Source organism: Polyodon spathula, chromosome 12 (genome assembly GCF_017654505.1).
Source record: "Polyodon spathula isolate WHYD16114869_AA chromosome 12, ASM1765450v1, whole genome shotgun sequence".
Classification (NCBI taxonomy): Eukaryota; Metazoa; Chordata; class Actinopteri; order Acipenseriformes; family Polyodontidae; genus Polyodon; species Polyodon spathula.
In genome coordinates this window covers 5,215,599-5,233,200 of record NC_054545.1, presented here as the reverse complement: position 1 = coordinate 5,233,200, position 17,602 = coordinate 5,215,599, and the positions used below count along the sequence as shown (strand labels likewise).

At 38.7% G+C, this 17,602-nt stretch overlaps 1 protein-coding gene across 3 annotated transcripts in view; it reads right to left on the bottom strand.

Annotated features, from left to right (window-relative positions):
• LOC121324374 (dihydrolipoyllysine-residue succinyltransferase component of 2-oxoglutarate dehydrogenase complex, mitochondrial-like) overlaps nt 1–17,602 on the bottom strand; it is a 45,416-nt gene that overhangs the window by 25,230 nt on the left and 2,584 nt on the right. For 2 of the 3 annotated variants that reach the window (XR_005951233.1, XM_041266122.1), the window contains exons 3-18: nt 17,380–17,577; nt 16,300–17,084; nt 13,842–15,794; nt 13,336–13,471; nt 12,917–13,157; nt 12,667–12,759; nt 12,069–12,249; nt 11,728–11,951; nt 11,158–11,327; nt 10,777–10,839; nt 10,460–10,579; nt 10,129–10,305; nt 9,897–9,980; nt 9,314–9,397; nt 8,212–8,298; nt 6,580–6,631 (exon numbers count right to left, since the gene is read on the bottom strand). Coding sequence is in view for 2 of the 3 variants with exons in the window: in XM_041266122.1 (XP_041122056.1) it covers nt 6,580–6,631; nt 8,212–8,298; nt 9,314–9,397; nt 9,897–9,980; nt 10,129–10,305; nt 10,460–10,579; nt 10,777–10,839; nt 11,158–11,327; nt 11,728–11,951; nt 12,069–12,249; nt 12,667–12,759; nt 12,917–13,157; nt 13,336–13,471; nt 13,842–15,794; nt 16,300–17,084; nt 17,380–17,577 (4,648 nt within the window). In the remaining variant the exon portion in view is untranslated. Of the gene's footprint in view, nt 1–1,851; nt 2,717–3,056; nt 3,238–3,696; nt 3,825–6,579; nt 6,632–8,211; nt 8,299–9,313; nt 9,398–9,896; nt 9,981–10,128; nt 10,306–10,459; nt 10,580–10,776; nt 10,840–11,157; nt 11,328–11,727; nt 11,952–12,068; nt 12,250–12,666; nt 12,760–12,916; nt 13,158–13,335; nt 13,472–13,841; nt 15,795–16,299; nt 17,085–17,379; nt 17,578–17,602 lie in introns of those variants that run through there. The other variant, XM_041266123.1, reaches the window with a different exon arrangement.

Sequence of the window (17,602 nt, the reverse complement as noted above, 5' to 3'; positions counted from 1 at the left end):
AGGATTATTTTTATGCTTGTTCAAGCAACACATTTGGGTAATGTAATTCAAGGTCTTACTGTTATTATCATTATTGTTTTCCTTGAAATCTGGAGCAAACACATAATGGGAGCATCATCTCAAGTAATCTCCATCATATCACGGTTTAAACTTGTACTTTAAGATAGGCACACTCGTTCTTTTTTTGTCCCGGTTAAAACCCAAGAACACAAAAACAGCAATATTAATGACCTCTATTCCGAATCAAATGTGGACATTACTAAGGTGTTTATTTTAAACTAATTTCAAAGGGAAAAATAATCACATAAATGTCTGCAAAATATTGCACTACACCACCGTTCTAAAATATTCATGTTCTTCCAGTACTATAAAAACATTTTATTGTGAGACGCATATAGAAATACTAAAATAAACTACTACAATTATACTAGTTTAGTATTTCTAAATAACACTTTTACTTACAGGAATATATACTGAAAAGTTACATCATTCATATTGTATAAATGTACATACACCAATTGGGAATTACCCACCCCCACTGGTTCTGCAAAGATCATACGTGTCTTATATTCACAATCACACTCCTGCACGCATAAAGTGATACATAACATGTTGATTGCATAGCGCCAAAACAAGCAGCAGCACTATAACCAAACGCCTCCTTGCCTTTGTATATATTTCTTCTGGCGTTGCTGAACATGAGATCCCTTTTAATTCCTTATTAAGAACAAAACACCTCTTACAAATATTTAAAATGTAAATGCTATACAAGTCCAATAATGCACTATGTTGCATTGTTGTATTTGTATAGGAAGATGCAGAAGTGTCATGCTTTATTTTGATATGGTCAACTTTGGATGTGAATTCATTTTTTAAAACCATTCCAAAAAGGACAGTCCAATACTTTTTAAAAATCTTGAAAACAGTACATGAAATAAAATGAAATTAAAAAAAAATAAGACCAATAAAATGAACGCAAACGATTTCCAGATGTGTCTTTTACATGTAGTCTCTAAAGAAAAACAGAACAGCTAATCCCAATATCAAACTTGTAGTATCCAGGCCTATAGCACAGCACAGAGCCTCATTACCATCTCGAAATTAGCTGCACTCCAAAAAGACAAACCTGATATTTAAAATAACAAAAAACATAACAATTGTGAACAAAGTTTTTTTCATGTAAACCCATTTATTTTGTAGGCACTTAGTATAACAACCAGCAGAGTCTTCAACTTTTGTACAACACCTTTAAACTTTGCTAAAATGTTATGCATACTGACATTTGAACTAAGATTAGATCAGTCTTTGTCTTCACCATATTGTTGTGCCGAACTGGAGAATGACACATGTCCTCAACAAGGCCAGGAGGTCAATCAGTACCCGGAGGATGAGGGATGATTCCAGACCGGAGTCCTAGATGATGTTCTACGAAGATGCATTTCTAGCAGAGACTCTCAACCACAAATGTTTGAAAAACTCAAAGTACTTAATGAGGAATGCTGAAAAAGATTTAGATGCATTTAGATTTAGATGCACCATCTAACTTTAAGGTTCAAGAAATCCATGCAAAGACGCGCTCACAAAATAAACACATATAAATCACCATCTTCTTTTTTTCCTTTCAGTTCACTTCAGTTACATAAAAATAATTGGGAAATAAAATCTTGAATGGTATCAATTTTACTTTTAGGCAACATATTTGTTCCTCTTAAGAGTTTATACCTTTGTATAATTGTTCTTACTTCCTATTTTACTCAATCTTATCAGTATACTATAGTAGCTTTTAAAAAGATACAACTACAATACTGTATACATTATTATCTCCTACAGTATGGTTTAAAGGTTAAGGTTTTCAGGTGCAAAGTAAATTCATGTATAATTGCAGATGGACGTTTTTTAAAATAATTTTTTTTTTTTTTTTGGAAACTGTGGAGGTAAACAATTTGAAACGTGCTGTAGAAGGCGTGGTTAGCAGCCCTAGATGTTTCACAGTTGACGCATGACGACGCACAGAACAATGTCATACCAGACTGGCAGTGGCCTCCCCTCCCCAGGCATTCCACGATTGGAACGCGCACTTCCAAAATCTAAAAAACTACAGTACGATGACATCAAATTTCTAGAAAAAGAACATTTTACTCTGGGTGCCAACAATTGTAAATGTAACCAATGTTTGCATCTACCACCCTGTACTTCTGTTAAATGTGGGAAAAACAAGTAACACACACAAAACCAAAACAGCAAGATAGTGTTCTTTACCATTATATTTTTAATTCTTAAAGTGAGAAACAACAATGAAAACTGGAAAATACCAGATGGATTTTTACACCTAGACAAGCTATATTGACATTTACAATTTTACGATTTTCTGCAAAACTTTATGCTTTGAAATAGTGAAATAATAATTCTGCATTTTTGTAGCTCTAGTTCACCTACAGTATATTTTACTGACAGCCTTGTGTATTTAAAAAAAAAAAAAAAAAACTTTTGGGTTACATACATACACAGAATACAAATTTAAACAAAACAATCTAAAGCCACCAGTGAGGCCTCAGTATACAATGCATGCCTACACTTGGTGGCACAACAAAATATTTCAGGAGTTTTAAATGACGAATCACTTATGAAATATCCAAGGGCTCACAGTAGAAAACTAGTTACCAAATGCATGTCCACTTCTTGTTGACAATGGTTCTAAATCTTCACAGGTGGAAATCTACAACAAATAAAACCATTCATTAAAAAAATAAATAGAAAAGGAAAAATGTTTCATTATATCCACTGAATGTAAAATATATTAATAACTTGCATTTGCAGCTCACCTCAAAATCAACCTACATATCTAAGCATACTTTGGAAACCATACTAGGAGAGAAGTAAGCTTTAACTACCAACTAATTAATAGCCTGAAGCTAACCCTGAGAAGTTGATGTTTTACATTTATTTTCACCAAGGATAATTTTTCATAGAAAGCACATAAATCACGGAGTAAATAGATTCATTCTACAGTAACGATACTAACTGCTGAACAAACAGATTTGAAAATTACAACTCACCTCAAGTTCCGAAACGAACGGCTCAAAATGAACGCTAAAAATATTTGGTGCGGTTCAGCGCTCTTTGCGCAAGCCGACCAGTTTCATCTGTGATTTTCTCCCAGTCTGTCTGTCCAACTACAAATCCAATAGCACGTTTTCTGTCAGCATCTTTTTTCTCTTCTAGATCTGCCCACCTCACCTACAGCACAGGGAAAACAAACAAATAAAAATGTTATGAAAAAGAAAACAATGCATTGCTTTTCTTTTTAAACCTCTCCGCCAAAAACAGCTACGGCTATGCAAAAATGATTTATTATACCGAACACAGAGCACTTACATCAGGAACTCATTTCCAAAAACAAAGGTCTGCATTTGCAACCTATTGAAGTAGTGTACAGAAATACAGCAGTAAGCGAATTGTGATAAATGTCAAAACTAACCTGTGCAGCATGTTACCTTGATCTAGCCAGTTGAAATTTGCCAATTTATTATTGTAATGTAATCAAACTTTGAATCACTAGTATTTGGAAATGCATTTAAGAAAAGACTATCGTGGCAAGCAATTCAATTGCAGAAGTTGTTGGTGTAAGTCGGATATTATGTGGTTGGTTTAACAAATTGAATTTCCAAAATGTTTAAATACATTTATTTATTTTACCCTCTTCTTGCCCGGCTCTGATCTGCGGGTTTCGTAATCGTCAGGAAGCTGTAGATAGTCTTCCATTCCTGACATTCTCCCCGAATCCCTCTTCCGCTTGTTGCTGCTCCTCAAGCCGTCTAGTTTATCTGTTCAAATAAAACACGCTCCTGGTTAAGACTGGATACTGGCTACCAACGCTGCAATACTTTTCAAGCAAACTGCTGTACAGCTTCAGGTAAACACAGTTTTCAAAAAAACATACTTACTCTTCAAGAGCTCCTCCAAAATCAGCAGTAATTAACTTGATTGGCAACATTTTAAAACTTAAATCTTTCACAGGTTACTTTGTTTTGCATGTGCATGGTCCAGTGATTGTTTCGATTCCCCCTCCCCCCATAGTATGAGACAAAGAGACACAACGAAATGTTTTAAAGTCATTCTCAACAAGAATTAAACTGCATGAATTATAGAATCCTTCTTACTTGTTTATGAAAACAGTGGTTTAATATTGTCAGTACCATACCACATAAACCAAGTGCAAACATACTGGACAATACATACTTACCTTGTACAACTGATACAAAAAACTAAAATAGTTTTAATCTGATAAAATTATCTTAAAATTAAAATGCAGAATGTAGGTAATCCGCTGCACAGAGTCAAAGAATTACTAAACCCTTATACAATTCACAATCCTATTGGCTAACACAGTGTCATAGTTTATGGCAATCACTGCCTTACAACCACTTGAATGGAGGTTTGAGATTACAGTTGAAAAAGTAATCTGCAGAAGGACACTTATTTCTTAACCATAAGCCTTAACTCCAGGTAGTATTAGTATAATATTCCAGGCAAAGGGCATTACCTGCTAGGTAACAGACTCCAGTGGGTATTAAGGTTCACTTATCTAGCAGGTAATGCCCTGTGTGGCAGGGTTAGATCAGTTGAAGATGCTATGAACAGTAATTTTTTTAATATCCATATTATATTTCGCCGCTACTACGAGAGTTTCTTAATCAGTTAGCTTTGGAAGACATCTACTGTTGGATAATTCTCTCTCTGCTTGACTGAGGTTTATATTAATTGAAGGTCTATAAATGGGCTGAATACATACTCATAAATGGAGTACATTTCTCATACAGAGCTCTCGTCCTGTACCACATTTGAACTGGGATTTCAGATTTTATCTTTTCTAAATAAAATATTAACTTATATTGCCTACTTTCATTAAAGATTAGTTTGAGTATACTAGTATCACGGTAATGTACTTTATATACACAGTTCCAGACAATAAGGGATATTCAAAATCCTACATTGAATTAATGCTCAACAGAGTCCTTAAAAATGCACACTGCACATACACAATTTTTAAAAAGAACAAAATACTGTATTCATGTTTTTCTTTTAAAAGCATTCAGATGCAACTTGAGACTAAGATTAAAAACAATAATTGTTTGAGGGAATGTGCTGCAATAAGAACACCTTGTTATACTGCCTTTACCACCAGCAGGTGGAGGTCAAGATGATCTTAATACAGAGCACTGCAGGCTTACACTGCTTTAAAAGTAGAAACTGGCTGTCAAGACTGGGCACAGAAAGCCACAGATGGATAGTTACACCCCTGATACAAAGCACTACTGTCAGTAAATACACCACAAATGCTGGAGGAACAAACACAGCAGGCAGAACATTTATATCAAACATCATTTTGTATTTAATTGTACCCTTTTAACAGACCTATTTAAAAGTATTTACTCAAGGGTAAAGAGAATAACACCATTTATAAAGACTGCAATGACCACTCTGAGGTGGCCCAGTGTCTCTGGATAGGATGGGAAGAAAAGTAAGTGAGCATTCTGTGTAAGTTTGAGTAATGCCTGCCATGATTAAAAACTGCTGTACCACACAATAAGGAAATACAATGTTTTCACTTTACCAAAAAAAAAAACACTTCATACCACACATGCGGGTATGTCACACAATAAGCTGTGTTTGCTTGTTTATTCAGTACAAAGCACTTTTTTGTTTCAAAGTACATGTATATTTACCTTTTAAAGAACTTTCTATTCTATTTTAATACAAGTTAGTGCTTATGAAATAGATGATGCAACACACATTCAGGACTATATTTTGCTCCATTTCAAGTTTTCTTTGTTTTTTTGTTTTCTTCTAATTGGAATAAAAAACCTATTTATTTTACCTGTCCCTTTATATACTTTACTAAGGTGACTACTATCCACACACTTGTTAGGTGACAAATGTAGACGGTATTTTAATTAAAAGTACAATTGAGAAGTGTTTAAAAATTGTGTCCCAACTTCATAGTCAAAATGCTACTCAGAGGAATCTGTCTTGCCAAAGTGACTGACACAGTTCTGCAAATAGTTTTTTTGATTGTAATGGTTCTGACATGACTCAGCACTACACCAAAGTTTACATTAAAATTGCCAGATTAAGACAGCAAAAGAAAATGCATTTGTTCATTGACACCTGATGTTCAAACACTGCCAAGCTGATACTAAACTAATATCCAAGCCAAAACCGCTTGCATATTAATATAGTTTCTGACATGCAAGAAGGAAGCCACTTTATAACAATACAATTCAAAGACACAGAAAAGGACTTCTAGTTGAAGAGTTTGTCATTGAATTTTAGATTTTTAGTATTTCTTTGTTGATTACCTCCCAAAAAATTTGAAGAAACATTACGCGTGATAATGGTTTTAAATTCTATACGCTATGCAAGTTTGTTTTTGAAAAATAATTAGAAGCTTGGTTTAATTCTTTTTTTTATTATGATGTTATGTATGAAAATGTAACATCACTGAGTGAGCTATTAAAACAAGGGATAATAAAGGATGTGTACATTTTACACATTTAAACACAAAAAATATATACCTACCAAGTTTTGCCCCAGATGTGTCCATTTCCCATTTGCTTTTTGGAATGTAGCCCTATATTACACACAGAAAGAGACTCCAACAGTTAGACGGTAGTATGGATCACAAAGAAACCTCACAGGTGTGGGAACTGCGAATGCGAAGTCTTAAAAATAGATAACAGACAATTAAACAAAGCACTGCCAAGATTAAGCAAATGTCTTTGAATGGTAAAGACCAAAAATACATCAATAGGTTTCAACATGCAGCTAATTCCTTCACAGTGGTAATAAAAGGGCAGTTGTGAAACTGTTACAGCACATATTAAACAAAAAATAAAAAAACACAATAAATGGTTATTACATAATACAGGAGGCAGCGTACGACGCAAAACCCATTTCTCAAAGACTAATTAAAATATGCATCATATTTTTATGTGCAATACAACAAGTTCTCAGATAAAAGTATTCCTTGTTTATAAATAAAAAGTACTATTTGTAATAATGCATATTGTTACAAGACAGTAAAGAATCAATGTGTAAAACAGGATACTCATGGACAGAAACTGTTCTTTGCTTAAACTCTGAAGTAAAGAAATACAACCCTATTCAACTATTTGAAATGGCTAGGTATAACTCGCATTTGCATATTTTGTTTTGGCAATTTTGTTTCAGCTCCTGCCTCTACACGTACCATAGCCCTGGTAATGCATCGTTTGAAGAATTTAAGTGTCTTGAAAAATGTGCACAGCACATTAGTATGCTATTTGTGAGCTGGGCTGTAAATATTGTACGCAAATGGTTTGAGAAACAAAAAATGTCAAGTTGTAAACAAGTACTCTTTTAGGCTATACTCAACCTAGCAAATCAGTAAATAAAATAAAAGTTGTTACAGTGAAACTCCTCCATTAAGGCCAGTCAAGGGACCTACAAAATATGGCCTTAGTAACTGGAGGCCTTTAAGAGAAGTTTCATTGTACAAATTATCCTGTCAAAAAAAAGTGACTAAACTTAATTGCAAGGGTTTAACAATACATATGCATGGCTTTAACTAGCGACCTCGAAAAACACTAACCCATGGCCGTACTCATAACAAAATAAATGTTTATGTACAGTAAAGTCACAATGCTGACAGAACAGCACACCTCGGATGAGACGTGTAATGACGTGCTGGTTTAATGATTCTGTACCAGTGTATTTTAAATTAATTAATATGACATTTCTTACTGTAATACCAGGTAGAATTGAGGGCTCTATTTTAGGTGTACCCGTTTGTGAAAAACACACATGCTTGTTTTTTTACATGATTTTCCAACAGAGAAAGCAGCAGAGCTATTGAATATTAATCCAATGGTAAATGAGAGTTATATGTACAGAGAAGGGGAGGAAAAACAGCTTTGACCAATAGATTGTTAGACTTTAAAAGGCTGTAACCATTTTTTAAATCTTTAACATTTTCAGTACTCAATTATTTGATACTCATTATTATTATTTTGAAACACAGCTCACTTTCTTGCAATATTTCAGTATTATTTACAACAAACCTTGTCACAAAAAAAAAAAACACACCTTGAACAGCAAGGGGGGGGGGGGGGGGGATATTATACACCACAAAACAATACGGTAAAGCCCTGAATTCATATTCCTTAATCCTACCAGATCGCCTTCCTCCTCTTTTATATCCTCGTCCTTTGTCTCCACTTTCTGTTCTTCTTCTGCTGGATCAAAGTCCTCCATTTCAACCTGAAAGTGTAATTAAAAGGAAACCACTTAGTGCTAGCTATCTTAAATAACAACAACCAGAAATGTTACATTAAGTGTTTACAAAAGCAGTACCCCTTTACTTGGCATTCGCTTCGACTAGTTAATAGAACACCATTTATCTTCAAATGAGTACAAACGCCAGAAACCGTACCATGTTAACCAGATGTTAACAGAGGAAAAAGTTAACTATTACCAAATACTGAAGTCCCCTCCCCCTCCCTATTCCATTTCCTTCTGGTGTGCAGGCGAACAGAACCTAGCCCGAGGTAGATTTCAATACAGTAACCCTTTGCGGTCCTATGTCGGACCAGGTCCGACATTACGATTTTTCCTTTCCAGTCCGATATCATCACGAAGACATAAAGCACAGGTCTCTAGTCGTTTTCCTCCGGAAAAAGCCAAGAAAACCATTCAATGGCTGAGTGAGACCGATAGGAGCCGAATGAAGCTGGAAAAAAAAAGGGCGTATCTGATAGCCCCGTGCACCACAAAGATAACACTATGAGGAGTTTGGTGATAAAACGAGTGATGAGGAGAGGAATTATCAGCATGCACGTCTATAAAGAGGTATGTGAAAAATGCAGCTAACAAGGGATGGAGCTTGGCTGCAGATGCAGTACTGATGTCGTTTTGCCATGCAATGCGTTTTAAACCCGTTTTACTCTGAAAAAAAAAAATTTAAAACACCACCCACGTGTAAAATAAACAGCGCGTGTGAAAATAAATTGAACCCAACGCGCCTGATAAGTGCTGAATAAATGGACTGCAAAGGGTTCAAACCCAGTATGAAAATGGTACAAATGGAGGTACAATTCTAATACAAGGCTATATGGTGTTACTATAAAGTAGGGTATTCAACTACTCCAGGAACTGATAGTGCTGCAGAAGTGAAGGACAGCGCAGAACAATTTTCCTTTCATGGTATAAAGCAGCAATGAAAAGCACGGAAAAAAGTTGGTGACTAAAATGCCAAGACTATTATTTTCTCACTTACCTCCTCAATAGCAGCATCTTGTAACAAGGACCTTATATCCAAGCGCACCATGTGACGAGGAGCAGTCTCCCAATTACTAGCCATCTATAAAAATAAAATTAAAAATCCATATTTGAAATTTTTTTTAAAAATTGAATAGATTCCACAAATATTTAACATGCTCGGGTAACACCTATATAACCCTCAGTTAATTAGATTTTGTTTTCAGTTATAGAGATTCAACGTACTAAGCTTGCATTTCAAGTTTAACAGCATTTAATTCTAAAACATTGTGTGTGTGTGTGTGTGTGTATATATATATATATATATATATATATATATATATATATATATATATACACACACACACACACACATACATACACACTGCTCTTAAAACCCTCGGTCCCACAGCAGTAAATATACATGGGGTGCACAAGTTTGTGTTTAGCCGGACAAGGCAGTTCCAGTTCAGGAAGGCAATTCCACTCCAGATTTAAACAGGTATAACTTACAAACTGACTACTTCAGACCTGTAACTAGGTTACATTTTATAATAAACCTGGACAACCCCTGGGGAAATGCACAGTTCTTCTTTACAGACCTTTGCAATGTCTTTTAGTTTACGTCCATGGATGTTCCTTTTGGCACATGTCTGATTATCTGTACTGATTTCAGCCAAGTAGACCTGGACAAGGGAAAAATAAAATTATAGAGATATTAAAAAATAAATAAATAAATAACTACAGCTACTACAACATTATTGCACATCCCAAGTATACTGCAGACAGTTCCCATCTCCTATCCTGTAGAAAGGTAAAGCAGAAATGACTCACCTCAAAACCTTTAGTCTTGGCAGCACTCCAGAACTGATCAAAGTATTTGACTCGATCGTTAATGGCATCTATGATGATGAAAGGAAAGAATCCATCATCCAGTGTCTTGCGAAATGTTTTTATCATACTACTGCGGTACGTGTCTTCCATCTCTGGCTCGTATTCATATTCCAAGACCTAAAAAAACAAACACGAAACAGAACTTAAGAGTAGCCAAACACACAGCAAACTAAAACATAGTGGAATTTCTATTAATCTACACTGTGCCAATGCAAAAGCTTCTTTCTAAATACAATTTAAAATTGTTAAATATGTGAACTTAAAGGCAAACCTTCTTTTTGATACGTCTTCCCGTGTCAGGATCCTTCTCAACTTTCTCCACCTCGGTCATAAAATAATCGTCCAGGCCAAGAACACGAGGTGGTGCCCCTCCATATTCCACCTCCTTATCCTATACAATAAAGGGAAGGAAGGGCGTTAGTTTCGGTTTAAAATTGAAAATCAAATTCTACCTAGGAAATCACTATTTGGTCTTAAAACACAAATTCTTGAAGACAAAAAGAAAAACTAAACCAAGTACACTGATCTGATGACATACCACTGAAATAATAATTCTCACATGATTGAAATCAGATGGAACATACACACCCGTATCAGTCTGGCAACGTGCGTTTTTCCACTACCTGGCAGTCCTCTCATAATGACAACCATCTGAAACACACAACCAAGTGTACAATTTTAGTAATGCAGGCTGCCCCTGCAGACAGATTACAACCAAATGTTGCAAAGGCTCTGGTTACATTTTTTTTTTTTTTTTTTTTTATTACATATACAGGTTTTATAACCCTGTATTTAAAAAATAAATAAATAAATCAACTTTATGCCTCATTCCAGTACTGATGAAGTAATCTTTTTTGGAATATGTAAACGTAACGCTTGCAAGAGATCCCATTTATTAAAAAATATATAAATACATTTCATATACAGAAAACTGACAACGTAACACCGCCACCCTCTTCTTTAACTTACCCTCTCAGGTCGGCTCTCCCTGCCTGGAGGTTTGAGAATATCATCCACGTTTTTCATTTCGGGTTTCTTCTCAACACGTGGCTGAGGAGGCGGGGGGTGAGGTGGCAGGGGGTGAGGCAAAGAGGGAGCAGGAACAGGCATTCGTTCTTCGGGGTACCCCCGACTGTCACCTACAATGCAGCAATTATGAGTTTAAACCACTATCACACATATTTTGGACCATGCTGTATTAATATAATGTTATTTCCTGCTAATGCCTGCTTAGGAAACGAACTAGTCCTGGTGCAGGCATTTGACCATTCCCATGATCATTCAGTTTAGACAGCGCTATCAGTTGGAACAGTCATTGAATCATTTGAACTCGACAAATTTAGGTCTGTTTGAGGACATTGTCAACAAGAGCGTACACTAGTGCTTGTACAAGGTCTATGCAGGCTGCTTACATTTAAGCTCTGTGACAAATGATCAAAAAAAGAGATCTGGTTGATAGGAGGTGGGTGTATCACTTTGCACCCAGCCTGAGCATGCTCCTTTGTTACAAATAAATGAAGCAATAGGTCTAAATCTTACCTCCGTATCCAGGATGTCCGTGGTCATACAGAGGCCGATCAGGGCCACGATCATAGGGTGGTCTGTCATGTAGAGATCTGCCAAAGCGCTCTTTGCTATCTCGATGGTCCTTGCTGTCTCTGTCTCGGCTATCTCTGCCCTCTCTGTCTCTCTCTCCGTCTCTGCCATCTCTGCTTCGGTCTCTCTCTCTGTCTACTGACCTGGACAAGGAGCCGGGAGGAAACCTGAAAATAAATTAAAAGTAAGAAAGAGGGGCTCACCCTTGGCCTTTGTAATTTTCAACACTTAATATCAATGGCTCTGGTGTCAGATATAATTATGGGCCATGTCAAAGGCAGTACCTCTCCTCTCTGGAGTAGCGATCCCTCTCATATCTTTCCCTCTCGTAATCCATAGGTGCTTTCTCAAAGTACAGGTCTCGTTCTCGCTCCCTCTCTCTCCCATACTCTCTGCGCTCCAAATACGGGTCTCCTCGACGCTCAAAGTATGGGTCTCTCTCGTAATCCCGGGGGACCAACAGCTCTGGGGGACAGAAGTTAACAATTCACATAAACAGAGAATGGAGGTTCCTGACTAGTGGTCTTTTGAGAAGCTAGTCCCTGAAAGATTCTCATTAGGATTTTGCATCTTGCTGTTACCAGACAAATGCTACACTAGCCCTAGTGCACAGACAGCATCTCGACAGATTTTACAGTATGAAGTACACTCTTGTTTGTTTTAATGCCGGTAGTGGTTAACCCTAAAACACTAATATGGTCTTCCTGTTTGAAATAGTAAAGAACCCTGTGTTCTATAAATGAAGGCAAATAAAAATAAAAATGGTTCACAAATGAATGAGATGCCTTTTTTGATCCAAACACTGGTTTATGGGAGTATGAAGTATTTATTGCTCCAATTTAAAGCCATGAATGTGAGCTGCAGAGTGAACAGACTGCTTACCTTTCTCATATGTTCTCTCAACAGGCACTGGGTCAGGTCTTAGAACAATCCTCTCTCCGTAGGACCTCTGTTCAACTTTAGCTGTAGAAACATCTAAATCAAAAACAAAAAATGTGTTAAATACACACTTCTGAAGAAGCAATAAGAAAATATATCCCTAATCACTTGCAGGATAAGAAAAGACTGAACACGTCACGTAATGAGTGATATAAATTCTCTTACAATCATATGTTAGAGCTGTTTTACTTACCACGTCCATGGCCATAATCCACGGTCTTTGGAATAACAGGCGGTTTGCTCAGCGATGATGCTGGCAGCGCTGCATGGTCTTGTACAGCGTGGGATAACCCAAAGCTAGATTCAGTAACTTGAGTACCACTTCCAGAGTCCCAAAGATTGTGTACATTATCCCTGCCCCACTGCTTCCCTTCAGTGTGTGCCAAAAGCTCTGTACCTGTAGAAACTAGGCCACTTTCAGGGCCTTGGCTAGCCTGCAAAAGAAATACACATCCATTAGCTGCTTTTCGTAGTGTAGAGAAGTGACAACATTTTTATCATTCTCTAAATCCAAAACAATTTTCCTGCAGCCTTGGACAAAGCCTTGGGTGAGCAGAGTTAACCTGGAGATAGTATTTGCTATGTTGGAATTTATCACAGTAGGCCACATACCTGGAAAGCAGTCGTAACTGCTGGATGGACCTGCATCCCCACCATTCCTGCCCCTACAGCCCCTGGCTGTGCCACTGGATCAGCTGGATCGTGCTTAATAAAATCATTTAGCACCTGCAGCTGCTCCTGACGTTCCCTAAAAACACATTGAAAACATATTTTAATGTGTTGCTTGAGACAACATTCAAAGCAATAAATCTCACACACGCTTAAGAAAAGGGTCAGTCCATGTGAAATCAACACGTGGCTGAAACAGTGAAAATCCTGAATTACACGGAATTCATCCCGAGAAAACTTGGTGGGCACCTCCCTGGGACATAGAGAATACACTGAAGCAGCAATTTAGATGAAATGTCACAGGCTGACAGGCACAATATATCTGAGTGATGAATCATTAGAAGAGCCTTAAAATTAATGAATGCTAGTTAAACCACAGCACTGCCTTATTATGCAAAATCCTCATGATAAAATGATAAAATAATAAAATAACAGGAGGATGTAATTACCTCAACATCTTGAGTTCCTGAGCAGCTTTCAGAATAATGTCATGCTGTCTCTGAGAAAGTGCCAGCACACTCTGTGCTGTGTGAGAAGATTCTTCCATAAGACTTTCAGAAGTATCACTGAGCTGAGGATGAAGATTAGTAGCAGGAGGAAGAATTGCAGGGGACTGGCCAGGAGGAGCAGCTTCCAAGTAATCTTCAAACTGGGGTCTCTGGTCATCTATCTCTGGTATGTAACTCCTCTCAGGCAGGACCTCTCTGTCCCATTCTGGTCTCCCCGGTGGGTAGTCTCGCTCTTCCGTCCTATAGCCTGGTCCTTCTGGGTATTCCCTGACCCTCATATCACCCCTCTCCCTCATATCCCTTTCATACAAATAGTCCCGATCCCTTTCATTTATCCAGCGCTCCTCTCGAACGTGCTCCGATGGCAGCCGTGGAGGATATGGTGGGTAATCCCGGCCACGTTCCTCCATTTCCCACTCATCTCTTGGCCTGTAGTATTTCTGGTCTCGCTCATAATCCCTGCTGTGGTAATCTGGATAAGGTCTACCATATCTGCCATGCTCTGGGTCCAACTCCTGCTGGTAATCCCGGAAATAACTGTCACGTCTGGAATCCCTTTCCATTATCTCATGGGGTAGATGGGGGCGTCTGGGATCTCTATCTAAGGCATCATGGGGCAGAGGATGAGGGCCCCTGGGATCTCTATCCATGGCACCATGGGGTAGGGAATGAGGGCCCCTATCTATGGCTTTATGGGGTAGAGGGGGATGCCTGGGAACCCTATCCATGACATCATGGGGTACAGAAGGAGGACCCCTGGGATCTCTATCCATGACATCATGGGGTAGTGAAGGAGGGCCCCTGGGATCTCTATCCATGACTCCAAGGTGTCGGCGAGATGGGCCCCTGTCCATGGCCTCATGGGGTAGTGGAGAATGTCGTCGGAATGGTGGTCTTTCCTCCCTCCAGTATGGATCCCTGTCCTCCCAATATTCAGGCTCCGGCTCTCCCCAAGGTCTCTCTCTCCCAAAGTCATCCAGCAGCTCTCTTTCCAATGGGGGGCCTTCTCTATCCCGGCCTTCATAATAATGTTCTCTAAAAGGTTTCTCTTCATCTTGCTCCCCACCCCACATTTCATTTTGAAGTGGCATCTGCTCCCTCTCAGCACCATGCCTGTCTATGGTGGAATCCCCCCATGTATTGCTATTCTCCTGATCTTGGCTTCTGTCCTTACTGCCTTCCATGTATGGAGGTTTATAGTCAAATGGCTTAGAGTTAGGAGCAACACCAACCGATTTAAAATTTGAAATTGCAGGCTGCCCCCTCCCAAGCCCTTTGGGAGCCATTGATGTATTCCGACTATCCACTGCAGAGAATTTAGGAGGCGACTTGGAAGGTACTGTTTTTTTTGGAAGGTGCTCAGTGCCTTTAAACCCTCCCTGCACTCCTGTCTTGTATTTATCTTCTCCAGGTTTTAAGGTATTTTTATTAGTGGAAAGCTCTTTCTGAGTTTCAGCAGAAGCTGTTACAGGAGTTGGCTTGGCTGTATCAGAGGCATGCAGTTCTTTTGTAGCCTGTCCGCCAGACTGCTTTGGTTTCTCCACTGGTCCTACTCTCTGAGGGATGGGATCATTAGGGATGAAAAACCCACAATCTGAATCCAAAAGATCTTCTGTAACAGACAGACAGGAAGACGAGTCTCCAACATCTGAATCTCTCTGCTCTTCTGATGTGGTTCCAGGTCTTTTAAGAGAGCCCTCAATTTGACCGTCTTGTGGTTTTAATACTGGAGGCCCTGAAGCATCAGATTTGGGTGGTTGATTTTGAGTTTTGGTGGATTGATCAAATTTGTTTGGTGCTCCAAATCTAGATGGTTGTTCAGATCTGGGAGGTTGATCAAATCTGGGTGGTGGACCAGAACTAGGGGAAACTCTCCCTCTGGGACCATCAAATCTGCAATAAAAGTAAAACAATAAATCTTAGCAAACAAGAAGTGCTCAGTGCAACAGTCTTACAATAAAGCTTGGGAAATCCTGGCGCTCTGCAGAACAGTTTTTTGCAATAAATCAAACAATGCTCAAGACTACAAAATATTCCCTCACATCTATATCCAGCTCAACAACATGTTTCTTAATCACACTAATGGCCATAAAAATGCAATGTACCCAAAAATTAAAAAGGGAAATTATTTGTGAAAGACATAAAATGCCACTAAATCATGCAACACATCCTGCATACTGAACTAGGAAAAACAAACTAATCTAATATACATGTATGTATGCCAATTTATTTAATGCAGTATAAGACACAAAACTATTTAATTGGTTATTTTAGTGTGTACTATGTGTATTTAAGCAATCCCTCAACTAAACTATTGTCAGAATTAGTTATTCTGTAGATAATCTTTCTTGCCTAGCGTAGGAACTCTCTTGAAAGAAAAAAAAAAAACAAGACTCACCTAGGGCCTCTAGGGCCTTCAAACCTGGTCACTTTATTGGTAGTTGGCAATACACCCAACGGTCTCAAACCAGGAGCAGTAGGTCCAGCTGAAGTATAAACTGATGATGATGATGATGTGGATGCAGAAGATGTTGCTAATTTTCCTGTGACAGACGAAGTGCCACTCTTTGCTTCAGCTGAAGCAGTTGTCACAGGAGACACCTGGGCATTAACTTGTGTACTCACCTTCCCTTGTTGGGCAGGCAGTGCTGGGGGTGGACCTTGGGGCATTGAAGCAGGGGGTGGACCCTGGGACACTGGAGCGGGAGGGGGACCCTGGGACATTGGAGCGGGAGGGGGACCCTGGGACACTGGAGCGGGAGGGGGACCCTGGGACACTGGAGCGGGAGGGGGACCCTGGGAATTTGGAGCAGGGGGTGTTACAGCAGGAGTCTTTGGTGGAAGAGAAGGAACAGAGGCCACTGGTGGTGGTACTGGTGCAGCCTGGTGATAATGTCCATACTGGGCCATTCCTACCATGTTGCCCACATAAGGAGGGCTGACAAACTGGTGCTGCATGTTACGAAGAGTGGTCAGCCTTTCTTGCAAGTGGGAAGAGGTGGATTTCATTTGCTCTTGCCATTGTTTCCACTGGGAACCGTACTCACGCAGCTGGTCCTTGTGTGGATAAGTCTGGAACTGCTCTTCCCAGATTAAAAATTGCCGATTCCACTCCTGATACAGAGGGATAAATTGCTGCTGCTGCATCTCGTAATGTCTAAGCTGCATATCCATAGGCATGGTCTACAGTGTGGGGGACCAAAAGTACATAAATAAATAAATAATAAAGTTTGTATAATCATCATTTAATTGTAGATAGTAGTGGGCCCTGCATAGGTGATGATTTTTTTTCTATGAGTAAAAAAAAGTTAAGACTCCAACAGTTTATAAAATTTATAAACACAACAGCCTTTTAAATATAGAAAAATCATATTTAAATAACTCTGTGTCTAGAAAACAAATAGAGTGCGTGGGTAGCATATAAGTTTGCAATTACCATATCTATTCATTGAATGTGACTACAGTCAAAGTGACTAACCTGAAAGTGTGCTGGCTGTTGCATGAACTGCTGGTACTGAGCCAGGAGTTGTTGGAGCTGTGCATGCTGTTGCATCATTGCCTGGTATTGATAGCCTGTTCTCTGTTGCTGAGTCTGCTGCCACTGAGCTGCTGCAGCCTGAAGATGCTGCAAACGTGCTGCTTCGACTGGATCCTCCTGGGATGTAACATTAGTGGCCTACGTATGAAGAAAATAGGCATAA